The sequence below is a fragment of the Corapipo altera genome, unplaced genomic scaffold, assembly GCF_003945725.1.
Source record: "Corapipo altera isolate COAL_440 unplaced genomic scaffold, ASM394572v1 0, whole genome shotgun sequence".
In the NCBI taxonomy this organism is placed as follows: Eukaryota; Metazoa; Chordata; class Aves; order Passeriformes; family Pipridae; genus Corapipo; species Corapipo altera.
The window spans coordinates 1,862,278-1,880,276 of record NW_020884872.1 but is presented as its reverse complement, the minus strand read 5'-3'; the positions used below and the strand labels follow the sequence as shown (position 1 = coordinate 1,880,276).

General features: G+C 40.5%; 2 protein-coding genes across 3 annotated transcripts; one reads left to right on the top strand and one right to left on the bottom strand.

The window, feature by feature from the left end:
* The first annotated feature begins 167 nt into the window (after window positions 1–167).
* On the top strand, window positions 168–4,755 carry PIGP (phosphatidylinositol glycan anchor biosynthesis class P). Of its 2 annotated transcripts, none has more exons than XM_027634907.1 (5): window positions 168–196; window positions 658–759; window positions 2,178–2,250; window positions 2,733–2,851; window positions 4,136–4,755. In XM_027634907.1, the coding sequence occupies exons 2-5, from the start codon at window positions 678–680 to the stop codon at window positions 4,264–4,266; spliced, it is 405 nt and encodes a 134-aa protein (XP_027490708.1). In that variant the 5' UTR covers window positions 168–196; window positions 658–677; the 3' UTR covers window positions 4,267–4,755. The 2 variants fall into 2 exon arrangements, with proteins under 2 accessions (XP_027490708.1, XP_027490698.1); XM_027634897.1 differs by lacking the exon at window positions 168–196 and adding an exon at window positions 205–377.
* A 5,565-nt stretch (window positions 4,756–10,320) lies between these two features.
* On the bottom strand, window positions 10,321–15,375 carry RIPPLY3 (ripply transcriptional repressor 3). Its single transcript, XM_027638105.1, has 4 exons — window positions 15,257–15,375; window positions 13,733–13,802; window positions 11,350–11,417; window positions 10,321–10,668 (listed from the first exon to the last, which is right to left on the bottom strand). Exons 1-4 carry the CDS (start codon window positions 15,373–15,375, stop codon window positions 10,515–10,517), a joined length of 411 nt encoding a protein of 136 aa, XP_027493906.1. The 3' UTR covers window positions 10,321–10,514.
* Window positions 15,376–17,999: the final 2,624 nt, after the last annotated feature.

The window sequence follows — 17,999 nt, the reverse complement described above, 5'->3', positions numbered from 1 at the left end:
CCCCGTTCCCCCCCCCCCCCCCCCCTCCCCCCCCCCCCCCCCCCCCCCCCCCCCCCCCCCCCCCCCCCCCCCCCACACGCGCAAGCCCCGCCCCGCCCCGCCGCGCCCGCCGCCCATTGGCCCGCCGCCCCGATGACGTCACGGGCGCCGGCCAACCCGCGGGCCGTGCGCCTGCGCACGCGAGGAGCCGCGGGAGGCGTGAGGGGGAGGAAAGGAATGGGGTGGGAGGCGATCCACCATCTTCATCCTTCATCCTGCGTCCTCTTCCTCCTCTCTCCTCCTCTTCCTCCTGCCGTCCTGGGTGCCGTTTTCCCTCCCTAGACGCGCTCCGGAGAGGAAGGAGGCACAGCCGGGCGCGGGGGAGCTGCGGGCGGGCGGTGCGTGCGAAGGAAGGAGGAAGGGAAGGAAGGAAGGAAGGAAGGGAGAAGGGAAGGAGGGAGGGAGGGAGGGAGTATCCCCTTCACGCGGGCCTCAGGACGGAGTATCCCCTTCACCCAGGCCTCAGGAGGGAGTATCCCCTTAATCCAGGGTTCAGGAGGGAGTATCCCCCCGACCCGGGGGTTTGGGTACCTGGTCGCGCCCCCGCGTTCCCAGAGGAACTTCCCGGGAAACCTCTTAAAGAGCTTCCTAACCCTGCTCTCCGCCCTCGCCGCGAAGGTGAAAGGGAAGGCACCAGGATGGTTGAAAACTCGCCGGCCCCGCTGCCAGAAAGGGCCATATATGGATTTGCCCTTTTTCTAGGATCGTGGTTTGGCTTCAGTGAGTATCCCGGGAACTGATACACCCGAAAATACTGCTTTGCTCAGGAGGTGGACGTTATTCCCGGCTGCCACAGGTTGCCCAGAGAAGCTGTGGCTGCCCCTGGATCCCTGGAAGTGTCCAAGGCCAGGTTGGATGGGGCTTGGAGCAACCTGGGCTGGTGGAAGGTGTCCCTGCCCATGGCAGGGGGTGGGACTGGATGAGCCTTAAGGTCCTTTCCAACCCAAAGCATTCCATAATTCTATAAGACCACCTGGAAAGGATCAAACTTGTGTTCCAGCACCTTTTTGAGAGGGTGAGGGAGCACTGAGTGAGTGTTGCTTGCCAGACCTGTCAGGTGTTACTAAGGTCTGTCAATGCTTTTCATGATTTCCTCACGTTTTTATCTGTCTTTAACCATATTACAGGATCTTTAATGGTATTAGAGAGTCAAACTATTTGAAAAATTCTCTGCATTCTCAGTTACTTTTTTACTTCAATACATTTTCACTATGCAGTAACTACTGTAGGTAGTAGTAGTGTTACCTTCCCCACTGAAATAAAATAAAAGAAAATAAAAATAAATAAATAAACACTGGAAAAAAAGTCAATTTGGTCAACAGCAATGGGAATTAATTTGGGTTATGCCAGCATTTCTCTGCTGCTGTGACAGGTTCTTTAGCATTTCACTGGGGACATGAGGAGCCATGTGAGGCTGAGAACACCTTTTCAGCCCAAGAAAAGGTGCTGCAGATTGCCCTGGAGGCAAATAATGAAACATTAAATAATGCAGCACTCCTCCAAGTCTCTCTGACCCCGAGGCAGTAACTGGAAATGGAGGTGAGTTGGTTTCTGTTCTTCTCACAGGAAGCCCCCGTGGCTTATTTTTTTTTTTTTTTTTTTTTGGCTCCTTGTCCTGCTCCCCTCGAGTTTTTTTGTTGTTCTGGAGCAACATTTCTGGGTATTGGTTTTGCTGAGGTGAAAAGGATGAACTTGCCAAGGATCAGAAAGTGCCTTCAGTGACTTTTTCACAACAATTCCATCCAGGCCCTGCAATTCCACCAGCTTTTTTTCCAACCAAATGACCCACTGTGTGATCATTTTCTGCTTTTTTTTTTTTTTAATCTCCATTCAGATTCTTTTGGCCTCCTTTTACTGAGGTTTTAGGTTTGTTGGTTTTTGGGGGGTTTTTCTGTTGTTCTGCAGTTTAACTCAGAACAAAGTCTTGTCTGTCTCCATAGGAAATCAGAAATTAAATGTGAAAGCAAATATAAAAATGATCCCACATTGCCCTTTTACTGGGCTGGTTTGGTGTCTGTATTTTGTTATACAACGTTTTAGTAGGGCTGGTTTGGTTTAAAATGGTGTAAAAGTGAAACTTAGGAGGTCTAAAACAGCATCAGTCTTAACTATTGTGGCTTTTTAATTCCCTTGTGCAGTTTTATATCTTATCTGGGCATATATTCCTGAGACTTGGCTGTTCTCCTTGGGACTGACCTACTGGCCTCAAAAGTAAGTTCTTAATCTGAATACTTGGAACTATGGCACACCCTTAATTATTTTAAAATTAAAAAGCTTTTTTTTTTTTTTTTGTTAAATGGCAGCCTTGTATTAAATCATTTTTTTCCCCTCACGATAAAGGCCTGTGATCTTTGTAAAGCAATTTTTTTTAATGTAGATAACAGGCACTGAAATAAATAGTATTTGACTTTTTTAATGATAAACGTGATGTTTTGTTCTCAGGAAATTTCCTGATGAAAATACAGTAAATTTGAGACCACAATTAAAAAATAAACACCTTCTGTAAGGAATCTAGTTGGTGGTTTATACCAGAGTAGCTGGTCAGTAATCTTGAGAGAGACCAAGGTCTGTATTCAGAGTTATTTCTTTTCCTCCTGGCTCAGTTTGTGCTGGATGCAATAACAGCATGAAAACTGTTGCATCATTAGGCATTTGTTATCATGGTATGTAAATTTAAAAATCTTTTTCCTCAGGTACTGGGCAGTTGCTTTGCCAGTGTACCTCCTGGTTGCTGTAGGAATTGGTTATATATTGCTTTTTGGGATTAACATGATGAGCACAGCTCCCCTTAACTCCACACACACCATCACAGGTAATTTTAGTGGGGTTTTATTTCAGATTTTGATGCTTAGCTGACAGTTTCTGTAAATCTCTATATGTGGCCATATAGAATATAAACCAAATTTTAAGCCTTTAAATGTTTGAGTTCTTGGAAGTACTGAAGTGTTGGAGTGAAAAGATGACCACGAGCCTGACTCTTCCCTCTTTGCCCCCTCATGGCACCATTTTCCAACTGGAGGGGTGGAATTTGCTGCTAAAACAGACCACAAAGAGCATATAAAGATCTCCCAGGAATTCATCTTGATGTACAAACCAGTGGAGAAGATGGCAGAAGTTGGAAGATGATCCCAGGGCTGGAGCAGCTCTGCTGGGAGGAAAGGCTGGGAGAGCTGGGATTGTTCAGCCTGGAGAAGAGAAGCTTTGGGGGGAACTGATTGTGGCCTTGCAGGACCTGAAGGAGCTCCAGGAAAGATGGAGAGAGACTATTTCCAAGGGATGGAGTGACAGGACAAGGGGGAATGGCTTCAAAGTGACAGAGTTAGATGGGATATTGGGAAGGAATTCCTGGCTGGGAGGGTGGTGGGGCCCTGGCCCAGGTTGCCCAGAGAAGCTGTGGCTGCCCCTGGATCCCTGGAAGTGTCCAAGGCCAGGTTGGATGGGGCTTGGAGCAACCTGGGATAGGGAAAAGTGTCCCTGCCCATAGCAGGGGGTGGCACTGGATGATCTTTAAGGTCCCTTCCACCCCAAACCATTCCATGATTCACCTTGGATGAGGCTTGGAGCAACCTGAGCCTAGTGGAAGGTGTTGGGGGTTGGACCTGGCTGATCTTTCAGGTCCCTTCCAGCCCAAACCATTTTGGAATTCTATAAAAGGAGGATCTGTGTCTTCCTTTGCACGAGGAATTCCACCACCATTTGCAGGTGGCCGTTTTTGATAGGGAAAAAAAGGCAGCAAAATGTGACAAGAAAATTCTTTGTTGCTAAGAACTTAAGAACTTTCAATGTTTGAACTGTGTGTACATGGAATTAGATTCCACTGGACTCCTAAGGAAAAAAAAAAAAAAATCAATCAAGGCTGGAAGTTCAAATGCACCTTAAACCAAGCAAAACCCCAGCCAGTGATTCCAGGAGTTTGGGGGTGATTTCTCCAGGGACTCTGCTGATAAATGTTGATGTAAAGCACATTTGATGACCATCTCAGCAGGGAGGGGTTTCCAGCATCCCTTAAAGTAGCTAAATTTATACAGTGTTCCTTTTTGTGGAGCATCTCTTGAAAGAAAAGAGTCTTGAAGACCTGAAATGTTCTCTTTTGTAGATAACTATGCAAAAAAGCAGCAGCAGAAGAAATTCCAGGAGGAAGCAATTCCAGCCTTGAGGGACATTCCCATCAGTGAAGTGAACAGAATGTTCTTCCTTCCTGAAAAAGGAATCTGCAACAGCAGGTAGTCATCAGTGAGGTTTGTTTGAACAAAGCATTAATGGAAGGGTTGCATAAGGACAGTCAAAACCTCTCCAAGCTAAAGAAAAAAAAATACTCTTTCAGCTTGTAGAACAAAGGTTTTATTTTTTTTTTTTAATCCCTAACTAAATTTATTTTAACACATTGTATTATTTGCATGTACCTTCACAACCTGCCTCGGTATGAGAAATGACACCACATTAATTTTTCAAGCCATTCTTGGGAACTTAAAATGTGTTCTATTGTCATTTCCCTCTGGGAGGGAGAGAAACAGCTTTTTTTGGCCATGGTTTAATTCTGTTTTCCTCTTGGACATACTTTAATTCTATTTCCCTTTAAATTCAGGGAGAAAATACTTTTGCTGGTCAAATGTTGAGGATTTGTTTTTATTAATTGGAACTGTTCACATTGTGAATATAAAGCTTTCCTTTGTAAATATTAATAAAGTGTAGCTCACTTTTACATGTTCAAATTCACCATTTTTCTGTGGTTCTGTGTTATTTTTTTCCTGGGTAAAGGTCCACTTTCCTTCACACAATTCTTTAGTCAGCAAAATATGTTGATCCACCCCCCACCCCCAAAATTGGCAGGATTATTGAATTACCAAGAATACCAGGAACAAGAAAGGTGAGTCGTGAAGATTTGCTGAAACAAGTCTTGAAATTAACTTTTTTAAAGCATTTTTAAGAATGCTGAAAACTTGATTCAAGGAAATATCTGGAAATACAGGAACTGGCAGGTCCATCTCATTTTAGCCCAAAGTTACAACACAAAGCACAGTAAGTTGTTATTAGGGAAGTGGTTCAGATGTTTCTTAAGCAGTGAATTTTTCCTTTATTTTTTCCTTTAGAGAGCCACAAAGCCAGTTATTTTTAGGACTCAAGGTTATTTAGATTGGTTATAAAGACCAGAGAATAGACTATTATTGTTTATTAGGCTTTATAAGGTTTATAAGCCAACTTCAGAGCAGAGAGAATTTGGTTCAAAACTTCACTATTTCACTAAAAGATAAGAAATTTTTGAAAGTTTGTGTGAAAAATCTTATGCCAGTTCTTTAGAAAGCAGGCAAAATGACCATCAGCTGATCTGGAAAGTCTTACCACCTGGTTACAATTAATTTGGTATAAATATAAAACCTGTAGTTGGTTGGGTTTTCTACCTGCTTTTGAAGGAAAAAACTCCCATGTTCAGTGTTATGGGTAGGAGAAAAATACCTCCTTAATGGAGGAAAAAGTGCTTTTCAACATTTTGCTGTGAAATGAATTAGGTATTTGGTATATTGTTGTTTGGGGGGACTTCTTAAGGATATTTGTAAATCTAATGGCTGTAAATCTGTGCAATGTTGATTTGTTTGGGAGCTGGGGACTTGTTAGTGAAGTTTTGGGTTCAGTTTGCTCTTGTTTCCCACTCCTGCCACGATTTTCTCCTTCAATTAATTTTAATTGACGTGCTCAGACACCCCTACATAGAATGAATTCAAGATTTTATGATCCACAGGCACAAAGATATATATTTACTCTTTTGTCACTTCTCTAATCACATCATAGACATTGAAGTATCGACTGTCATTTATTTATTTTTTTTTCCCCTGTGTTTTTTCCTGTGTCCCTCTTGCTTTGTGAGAAAGCAATTTCCTTTGGAATTCTGAATTGACACCAACTGAAGGCCACGTTTCTGGTCTCATCTGATGGGAGGATTAATTTAGTCCCTTGTTAAGGAGACCCCAAATCCCTTCAGGCTAAAGCAAAGCTACTGGAAAAACGCCCTCAAAGCCCTGAAAGCACACAAATTAAAGGACTGTAAACCCTGGGCAAAGATTGTATCAGTGATGAATCTGCCATTTCATTTCACTGCAAGACCCCACAATTATGGGAAAACCAACAAGAGGCCACAGGAGTGAGGAGGGAAAGGGGGGGGGGGGTCTTTTGTTTAAGTAAAACTTGCAGGGACGAAACTCAATCTTTGCTTTTCTGTCACTGGTGCTTCAAAGGCACCAGGGTGACCTTTTCTTCAACTTGGTCGTGTTTGACACTTCAGAAATGGCCTCTTGTGATCAAAATAAACCCAGGGAACGTGGTGGTTTGTGGGCTAATAAATGTGTTGTAGGGATTTGCAGGTGGTGGGGGATCCATCATTTTCCACGTTAGGTCTTGGCTGTGATGGTGATTAAGGAGAAGATGCAGCTCTGCCAGCAAAGAGGAGAGGAGGTTTTGTAAATACACAGCTGTTTAGTGGGATTTATATAGATTTTTGCCTCAGGTATTGAGAAAAAACAAAACCCTGGAATGATTGAACAGTGTTGCTGGCAGTGCCTTTCTTTACAAAACATACCTGTTAAAGGCTGGATATCAGGTGTCCATTCTTCTCACAGACAGAGGAAGAACTAAATAAATAAAGGCACAAACCTAAATTTGCCCTTGTTTTCACCCTTCTGACTTCATTATTGTAGCAGAACTAAATAGAGTTTGATCAACTGCCTCGTCCCTGCTGGGATAATCCAAGTGATGAAACTTCAGCCTTGTTTTTAAATGCACCTTTTTAGGATTCTCCTGCAGATTTTACCCTGTTGGCAGAGGGTGGCACTGGATGATCTTTAAGTTCCCTTCCAACCCAAACCATTCCATGATTCACCTTGAGTTATGCAGGTGTACTTCTGCTGTGACCTAAAGCATTGTACAGGCCATTCCAAAATTATTTGGAGCACAGGAGGAATGCTGTCAGCTTGATCATCTTTAGAACAACCAGTATTTGTGATTAAAAGGTGAGTAACACATTAGTCTGGATTCTGTTATGGCAAAGGTTCAGATATGAGTAGGGACAATCAAAGGCTCATATAAAATAGAAAGCTGTGATAATAAAAACAATAAATGTTTATCCTGGTACACATCTGTGCTAGGTTGTGTATATATATATATAATATATATATATGCATGCACACATATATATATATGTAATTAAAAATGCAACTCTACCACCAATGGCAAGTGAAGTCTGTACAAGGAAAGATGTTGGTAAAGTAATACTGACATTCTTTTTAGTGGGCCTTTAGATTCTGTAAGTTAAGTCAGGCAAAGTTAGGCCTAAAAGATCCTTTAATGAAGAGATTATAACTGTAGAAATAGTGAATGTTTAATCTCTGGGAAAACTGAAATATGAGACTGGTGAGACAATCTAAGTAGTCACAGAACCACCAAGGCTGGAAGAGACCTTCAGGATCATCCAGTCCCACCCCAGCACCACCAGGATCACCCCCAATCCATGTCCCCAAGGGCCACATCCAGACAATTCTGGGACACTCCCAGACACAGGGACTCCACCACCTCCCTGGGACACTTATTCCAAGGCCTGACCACTCCTGCAGGGAAAAACATTTTCTAATCTCTGATCTGAACCTGCCCTGGTGCAATTTGAGGCCATTTCCTCTCCTCCTTTCCCTTGAGACGAGGCAGAAAAGCCCCGACCCCTCCCCACTCAAACCTCTTTTCAGGAGTTCTTCTTTTAAAAAAAAAAAACAAAAAACTTCTCAAATACTTGATTTTGTTACCAGGCAATTTCTGTGTCATTTGTGAGTGCAAATGCTAAAGCATTTCTGCCTCACAAACAGAAGAGCTGATGGGTGATTTTGTGTAAATACATTTTGTTCCATAATGCACCTTTTTCGTGGGCCCTTGGGTCTGAGTCACTAAAATGCTTAATGCAGAGTCTGCAGCTTTCAAACAACTTGAGATGAATGAGGGGTTTTGTATCTCTCCCTCTATTCATGAATTAAACTGTTTCCTGAGGAGAAAGTTTTGGAAGGATTTGGTTTTGTTCTGCCAGTTCCCTTACGGAGGGGTTGCCAAAGTAAATCTTGGGGGGGGTGCTCTGCAGTTAATGGATCAACTGAATTCTCAGCCTTCTGCTAAAAGCAGCTGATAGAATTACCCAGCCTGGAAATCATGATTCTATGGAGTGTAATTAAATAGTAAGTGTTTCAGTGAATTGGATGGATTTTGTCTCTGGAGCTCGTAAAACTGTTATTGGGAATATTGCCTTTTCTGGGCTCTGCTGCTGTTGTCATTCAGTGTAAATGTAGCTTAGGAAAAAAAGATTCCTATTGTGGTTTTTTTTTCTCTTAATCCAAATTATTGCTGCATTATAGTTAGAAAGAACACTCAGCAAACTTCTGTATCATGTGAGGATATGATTTCCTTGGATTTATGTGGCCTTCAGGAGCTTGGCTTAAAAGATCTCAGAAACAGAATTCAGGACTGTTCAATGAACATAAACCTTTAATTATGATTTTTCACATGAATACATACAACAGAAATATAAAATTATTGTGTGGACACCTCTCCAGCATTCCTGTACCAGTGGAACATTAAATTCCCTTTTCCTGACATCATTTTAGGGAATGGGAATCAAAAGGAGCATTTGCTGGAAATGTCGCAGCTGTTGAAATACCGAGGGAAGTTTTGTGGAACAGAGCCCCGAGCCAACATTTCATCTGTGAAATGCTCTTTCTAGGCCTGTGTTTGAAGTAGCAAACTCATGATAAACTGGTTCTTTGGGGATGCTTTGTTATCCTTTTCCTGTAAATGACAGATGGTTTCAAGGTCACCGTAAACTTTGCAGGGTCAACTCACAGATGAGGCAACAAATCAGAACTGGAAACTGGAAGTTCACAGCAGTTGAATCACAGAGATCACAGAATCAGAGATGCTGCATCAGTTCACTTCCAGGCTTCTCTTAATTACTGGCAGGCTGGGAAGGGGTCACAGTGCATTCTGTGTGTGTCTGAGGTGTCATCACACACCTGTCAAGTCATCTCGGATGTTTTCTGTTTCTTTTTGCCACAAACTGAATCCTGATGAAGGTGGGGAATAAGTAATTTCAGGGTGTCTTGGGAAAGACACCCAAGATGTGTGTCTGGAACTAAAATGCCTGTATTTTAGTTCCATATGGCTGGAAGTGGAGATGTGGAAATGGTGAACGGGTGAGATGTAAAAGCTGAGTTTTCGTGTTTAATCTGAACTTCAGGGTTTAAATTTCAGCTGGTTCTTGTCATTCCCTACATTATAATTTGCTGGCCCCTTGTGAAAATTGAATTAATAGATCCTATTTTTAGTTTGCAAGCAGAGATCAAAAAAAAAAAAAAGTCCTTCATTTTAATGCCTGAATTTATTTGGAATCCTAATTTGCCAGACTTCAAATGTGTGACACCAGGGCTTTGTTTGCCAGGACATCACTGAGAGGAAGATCTGACACACACTTTAAGTGGTTCTTAAAACTGGCCTGACCTTGTCTGCACAAGCCACAGTGATGCAGAAAAGGTCAAGGATCTGGAATTCTGCCTTTGCCTTGTCTCCAGGGAAACCAGGGCCAGTTTTGGTTGGGGATAAGAGACATGAAGCATAATAAATTTGAAACACAGTGAGGCCAAATAATTAATCCTTGGGCTAATTAAAAACTGCTGGTGGCAAGGCAAGTGCTGACAAACTCTGTGAGCACACACAGTGCTGTGGTGAAGGAAAAAAAAAGGTACCACATGATGTGTGTTTTAATGTGTCATTAAATGAAATCATAGTTGTTAGTCGAGGCTGACTTTTTTTCTGGCTGGCAAAAGACTCTTTTCTGATTCCAGGGGGGGAAAATCTGATAATAACAGAATGACAGAACCCCAGAAAATATTGCAACTCTAGTTTAGAACTTGTCTTGCCAGTGGGTTGTACTGGAAATGGATTATTTCAATGGGGCATTCAGGATTTATATCAGAATAAATATGCCCCATGGAGCTAATGAGCAACAGTCTTTGCATTTTAAATAATTTCTCGCTCAAATTCCTTGTGTTTCAAAGCCTTTGGGTTATTTTGGGCCTGTACATTATGTTATTCAGTCTCACAATCAAACTTTCACTGTATCAGGACTGCAATGTAAGAAAGAGTAATTAAGCACAACGCTCTTCATGTCCTTTATCTTAAACCAACTTGATTTAAAGCTCACAATCTTTTGTTCAGCTTCAGGGTTTTATTTCAAAGCCTCTCCAGACACAAAAGGATTTCCTCTTATTTCCCAGTTCCATTGACTCATTCTCCTTGGTAAGATGGTTATAAATAATTTTATATTTTGAGCTTTGATGTGTTTCTCTCTTTGCTCAGATGTTCGTCCGTGTATTTCTGACAGTTCTTTTTTTTTTTTACCTCTCGACTTTCTGAGCTTGATTTTTGTGTTTCTCAAGGCTGAGCACTGTTCTTTATCAGGCTGAACTCATTTCTTCTTCCTCTTCCTCAGAGTTGGCATCATCATCATCATTGTAGAAGTGAATTGTAGCTTGGACTGGAAAACTCGCCAGAACCTTCTCTCCCATGTTAGTAAGAAACTTTTGGGATTTGGACTTGGGCAAATAAAGTCTAATAAGAAAAAAAAAAATATTTTAAGAGGAAAAAAAAAAAAACAACCATGTGACATTTGTCCACCTGAGCTAGCTGGAAGATTAAAACTGATTTTCTGGAAATTAAATAATTAATTCTGGAGTTGAGATTAGGATACCAGGGTTAGGTTGGGGTTGGGTGCTTGTAAAGAAAGGGGATATTCTATTAATTTTCCCCCTCTAAAGGAAAGTCCCAATCAGGAGTTTCTACATCATTAAACCCTAAAGAATCCAAATGTTGGTGAAAACCCTTCTCAGTCCCTCAAGCACAGGAAAAGCTTTACCTGGAATTAATTTTAACCCAATCTAAGCAACCTCCAGACCCAGATCTGTAACACATTCCACTGGCAGCTGTTCCCATTGATTATTTGGGCTTTGTGAGCTCTTTATCATATTAATAAATATAAATATAAATTAGATGAGGCAGAAAAATGTTGAGGTTTTTTTAGGATTACTTCTTCCTTATTTTTGTGTTGTTTCAGGGTCTGTTCAGCCTTTTTTCCTCGTGGAGGGATAAAAATCTGGGCAGTTTAATGAGTAATTAAACTGCTTTACTAAAAAGGAATGTTCCAGAGGCAAAGTGATTCATCTCCTGAGAAGGAATATGTCTCCTCTTGGAAGGTGTCACTTTTCCTGTGTCAAGTGATAAGATTTAACTCACCTCACTGGATGTTGAAACCCCAGGGCTCCTTTTGATCTACAGTTTATTAGTTGACCATCCAGTTCTGACTGTAAAGAGATATTATTTATTTTATATATATATTTATTTATTATTTATTATATATATATTATTTATTTATTTTTATTTTTTTTTTTTTTTATGATTTAGAATAGGCTAAAAATGAAGATTTCACTTATTTTCTTCCTTAAAATTCCCCAGTGATGTTGATTTCTCTGCTCTGCTGCACCTTGGTTTCCTCTGACTAAGTGGATTTCGGAGAATTCCTGTGCCAAAAGTTGCACATTTAACCAAGTTTGTCCATTTTATGAGCCACAAAGCCAGGGAAATGTACATTTTACTTTAGTTCTTATGGAATATCTGTAGTGAGCTGATAACCCCACCAAATGGGAGTTCAATGATGGGAAGAAAATAGGATTTTCCATCAGTTTAAGGACTGGGTTTTCCTGGCTGTGTAATACTGAGTTGCCAGCTGGGGTTGAACCCCAACAGGGTTTTATAAAATACCTCTTTCCCAACACTAATCAGAAGCTTAATTCAGATCAAAGATCACAAAAATCACATTAAGGGCCCAAACAGCAAAATCAAGACACAACTGGCATCTCATATTTCAGTGCTAAAAACAGCATTAAAAAAGCTCCTTTCACATTTACATTAAAATTAGTCTTTTCTATCTTTATTTACCTGTAGTTTCTACTGTTTTCTCTTTGGAATACATATAATTTTGAAATAATCGTATAAATAATAGGAGGTATTGATTAAACACACATTATATACTTTTTCTTTTCAGACTATCAGACAACACTTTTGAAAAGCAGCTCTGATAAAAGCCAATTAAATGGAAAATCTACCTCAATTTGTAGACAGCAGAAAATGTTCACTCTTAATTTATATTTTATTGTAGTTATGGCAATAGTAACTTTAATATTATTCTGTAGAATCACAGACTAGTTTGGGACCATAAAGGTCTAACCCCCTTCCATGGGCAGGGAAATCACTTCTCGTGGCTTTTCTTTGGGCATAAATAACAGTATATTTATATTTAGTTGGGAAAGTGTTACTTTTTATATAAGGAAAAGCATATTTTGTATAGGTAGCTTTAGGGTGCATTGTCACACACGTTCTTGGCAATAGAGGTGAAATTATTAGTTTGATATTTTTCACCAGTGCTTCTTATTTTTTGGTGCTTTTCTCTGCATCTTTCAATTTGTCAGGTTGGATTCTTACATGTAAATTCCTAAATCGTTGTTTGAGGGGTTTTTTTTAACTACACAGAGGATATTGAAACTTTAATTTCCTTTACTCTCCAGTGTTTGGAGCATCTCCTGATCCTTCAGCCCTCATTATATCCCACACTCCAGAGGCATCTCAGATGCTGCAGGGGTGTGGATGGACCAGAAAGTTTGGATAAGAAGGGTCTGAGAAGCTTCTGGAAGGATATTTTAAATTTTATTTAAAAATTTAAAAATTTTATATTTTAAAAGATTTTAATATTTTAAAAAATTGAAACCAACTCTTTAATTTATAACTGGCTTCAAACCATGCCAGGAAAAACTTCCTGTGTGCTTTGTTCTCCTCACACAAGTGGGCAGAAGCCCGAGTGTGAATTAAAACTTTTGAGCTGGTTGGATAAAGTTTTCAACAAAAACATAATGTCAGTAAGAAATCACAGTTTCCTGATGTCACAAATAGTTTCTTGAAATCATCACTGTAAGAGTGAGAATTCTCATGAGAATAAGACAGCAGGACCTGTGTTGATTGTTCTTAATTCTCTATTTTTGTTCTTGGAGCCCAACCAATCTTCCCACCTGAGGAAGTAAAATTAATAATCACAGTACATCTCAAAGGCAGTAAGAGTTACTTTAAAATTCAATTTTCTCTTCATTTCCTGGGTGGTTTAGCTACAGCAACATCCCTCCCCCCCCAAAAAAAAAACAAAACAATAAATAAGACTGTGCACCTGAAAGTATAGTTTTTTACATTTCACCTTAAAGCCATTTTCACTCCCTCTCTATACAAAGCATCACATCCATACCAAGCCTGGAGATTTCAAAAGGAGGATTTTTTTTATATATATATAATTAATCAAATATGAACTGCTGTTAAAATAAGGGTTGTGTGGAGTAAGCAACTGTTTCTGCAGCTCTTTAAGAGCTGATAATGATTCTATATCTGACCCAAAATTAGAGATACTCTTAACCATCCCCAGGTACAGGACAGTGTCACTGGAACTGTGTTTTCTAAAACTGAAAGAAAAAAAAATGCTTGAAAGAACAAATGAAGGAACGACCAAGTCTCGTTTTCCCATGTCCAATTCCTGCCCTTGTTTTCCAGAGGGATTATTTTCTCCAGAATTCAGCCTCACCAGTTGTTGATTCTCTGGGGTCTCCCCATCCCTTGCTGGGAGCATCCAGGGTCTCCACAAAGCGGGGCTGCTGCAAGGTCAACATACAATAATCATGGAATATCCCGAGCTGGAAGGGACCCCCAGGGATCATCCTGTTGCCGTGTGATTTAGGTGCTGAAAAAATCTCCAGAGCAGTAAATTAGGGGTGAGATAAGAAAGGGTTTATTTGCCAAGGCAAAGATGTTACAAGACGCCCCTGTGCCCGAGAGGTTACATTTTATAATTCCATCCATCCAATCCCAGATGTGTCCACCCTGTGGCCTTTACTCTGGACCACCCCGGGTCCACCCCCTAAAAATGGGTCTGGGGTGCATTTTGGGACCACCTACTTCATCACCTTCATCATCATCAGAGCACAAAGGGTACATAGTTACCTAATTCTTGACCGTATTCTGTGGTTTAGGCCCAGATATGCTGTTCTGTCAACTGCCTAGGCCTTGCCTTGACAAAAGACTAAACATTTCTGTTAGATTTGGGGCTATGAGTGATATAGGGAGGATAGAATGGGGTAAGAGGGTTAAGGAATGTATAAACAAGGGTACTGGAGAAAGGGAAAGGGACAAAGAAGGGAGGGTTTCTGCTTTTAAAACCTACTTATAAAACTTACAAGTCTTACAAATATTAGAAAAACAGAAAACCATTAGGGGCTTAAGGCATCATCCAGTCCAACTCCCGGCCCTGCACAGCCCCAACGATCCCACCACGCCCCTGAAAGCATTTTGATTTGGTAAATCTGATTTCTAGGGCAATATTTTCCTCTTCTGCCTCCTGAGTGATTAAACAAACCACACGATCTCTTGCCCCTCCGAAGATCTCCTTTTTTTCCCCTTCAGGATTTCCCAGCTCCGAGTGTCTGCAGTGAACTCAAAATGATCTAAATGATGAGGAAATCTTTTTATTTCAAAAGAAAAACCACCCCTCCCTCCCTCCCTCTCTGCCAGGGTGTCTGAATACACATTCCATGTTGTCACTGGGAGGCTGGTTATTCATTGAATCAGCAATTCCAGAATTAATCAGACAGAATCCAGAATTAATCTAATCTAATTAGCCTAAGAGAACACATGGAGTGGTGGGTGCTGCATCTGACTATTTTTTTTTTGGGGGGGGGGGGAATTCCTTTTTTCCACAGTTTTTTCCATCTCTTCTGCTGTGCAGGATCCAGGTGGGCAAATGGAAAAGTGCTTTCTGCTATAAAAGGCAAATAAATGTAAAAATAATATTAATAATAAATCGGTGATCACAACCTTAATTTTCATTTATAAGTAATATCTGACTGACAAGGATAAAGTTAAAAAAAAACCAACAAACCCCTAAACAAAATGAACCTATCAAACATTTAACAAGAAACATTTTCAGACACGTTTTTTGCGACATGAAGCTGAAAGATGTTTTCTGCCGGAAATAGTGACATTCAAATGATTCTTACAGTTGGATTTTCCCATGGAATGCTGCTGGAAAAGCCTCTCCCTGTGCCTTCCTTACCTCTCCTGGTGCTCCCTGAGCCGAGGCAGGTGCTGCTGGAGCTTCCAGGAGCCCCGGGAATGGGGATGGATGTGTCCTGGGGGATCCCGGAGCGGGAGGGTCGTGGCTGCACCTTCCATGGCCTTGGATGCTCTAAAGCCTGGGCCAGGCTGGGCTTTCAGCCCCTCCTTTATCTGAACTGCCACAGAAACTCACCTAAAACAAATAAACTCACCTAAACCAAATAAACTCACCTAAAACAAACAGGGCCTCAGGTAAAAGGAGGGAAATGTCCTTAATGAGGGGTTTTTTTTTTCCACTCCCCCGAAGAGTTCAAAGGTAGGATGGGCTCCCACCTTGGCTGTCCCAGGAGGGCACTCCCAGGGAAACAAAAGATTTTTGTCAGCAAATCCCATGGGATGTAATGCCTTTTATCCTTCTGTCTCTGTTTTATGGAATCTGTACTTGCTCCATGTGAAATATGTGACGTAAACACACTTTTTGCACGAGCTTGGAAAAGCTCATCCAGACCCTCTCCTAAAAAAAAAAAGGAGTGTAAAGAGAATTTTAAATGTAAAGTAATATTTTTAATGGCTGAAGTATTTTTCATGTCCTGGCTTTAAAAGAGAAAAAAAACAAACCCAAAAACAGTGAAAGTGAGAGGATTTAAAGACAGGCCTGGTGACTCCCTCAGGACTACAGGGTTGTTCCTTTGATTAAATTCCTATTTGATGGATGGAGAAAGATTAGGCCAAGGATTGCTTTGCCCACCAAAGAACAAGGGTTATGGGTGGCATTGCTTTGAGGAACCTTTGATTTCAAAGTATAAAATAGAGAATCACAGAATGGTTTGACTTTGGAGGGACCTTAAAGATGATCCTGTGCCACCCCCTGCCCTGGACAGGGACACCTTCCACCAGCCCAGGTTGCTCCAAGCCCCGTCCAACCTGGCCTTGGACACTTCCAGGGATCCAGGGGCAGCCACAGCTTCTCTGGGAATTTTATCCCAGCCCCTCAGCACCCTCACAGGGAAGAATTTCTCCCCAATATATTCTTTTTTCTTCCTATATATGCTTTAAGGCTGAATAGAAATCAGCTTGGTTTCTCATGTGAACTTTCCGGAGAGGGAAAAATAATTTCATTTACTGAGCATGGAGTGCTTGTTGATTATTTATTATGAATTAGGTACCTTCTGTCTAAATCTACTCCCAACCAGGTTTAAATACCTTGTGATATCTGTGAAGTTATAACTAAGTAAATAGTGCTATAACTCAAAGAAAAGAAAATATGTGCACAGTCTCAATCACTTTAAATATTTATGTATCAAGATCAGTACAATTATTGGAATAAAAAATAAATGAATAATGTTCAAATTACAAAATATATATTAAATAGAAGCACAGGTCCTGAGGAGAAATTGGCAAACTTCTCAAGTAACTTAAATTGTAATTAAATGCCTTGCTAAATTACACTCTTAAATACACATATACAATATCAGCAGCTTAGTTTTATTTAATCCTGATTTAACCTGGTAGTTGAAAGGGAAGTTTGCATTACACAACTCATGTTTATGGTCCTGATCTGTATGTGAGGATAATTGCTTTATACCTCTGGATGGAATCTGCCAACATGGATAATAGTGCAGGACTAAAGCCTGAACTACTTACCTGTAACTCTCCAGAAGATGCAAAGTTATTCTCAATTAAATCTGTTGATAAAGACCAAATTTATTACAAAATTATTGAAAATATAATTTCATTGATGAAGCTGTAATGTAATCTAATATAATGATGTGTAACACTGTAGAAAAAATGTGAGTCAATATTACATTACAGTACTAATTAATCAAACCACACCACTTTAATTGGCATTTTCATGGGAATCATTAGCTCAAGGTTGCAGAGCTGTAGAAAATGGTTTGTGGCAGAAGGGTCAGTCACAGCTGTATAATTTTAAGAACTATGTTACTTTTTGATACATTTAATTTTAATATAAGGTGCTTAACTTTAATATTTGGTGAGGAACACTTCACAGGATCAGAAAACACTGGTTCTCTTATGTTGCTCATCCATTTTCCCAAAAAGCCAGGAGTACTTTTCAGACCTCTGACATCACCTGAGAATAACTTGGACAGACTCAACTCTTACAAAGAGATGAGCCACGTGATCCAACTCAGCATATTCTGTGATTCTCTAATCATTTTGTTTTAATTGTAAGAGCCTTTTTATCTTTGTGGGAAATGAGTTTTACTCAGTTTTCTCATAAAAGCACTGGTGCATTTGCAAGAATAAAAGGTGTTCTGTATAAATTGGTGTGTTTTATATAAATTGAATATATTCAAGGAAACAGGATACCCCTACAGCATTTTGGATAATGTCTGGTGTTAAACAAAATAACAGGGGCACTGACAGCATGCAAAGCTCCTCAAATAGAAAAAACCCTTGGAAAAGCTTTTGAGGTACAGAGGGAGAAGGAAATGGAGCTGTTCACAAAGCACAGCAGGGTCAGTCTCAAAATATTCCTTTAAAGTCAGAAAGAGAAGCTGATCTACACTGAGGTTACACGGCAGAGTTGGCTCCATGGGATGTCTGAGGGCTGATATTACTCACTGTTTCTTTCTAAGGCTTCCTTCCACCTTCCTGTAAGGAGGAACTGATTGACACAGTTATTATAGAAAACCTATTTTACTACATTTCCCAATGCATACAAGGCCTTGGCATCATCATCATCATCATCATCATCATCATCATCATCATCATCATCA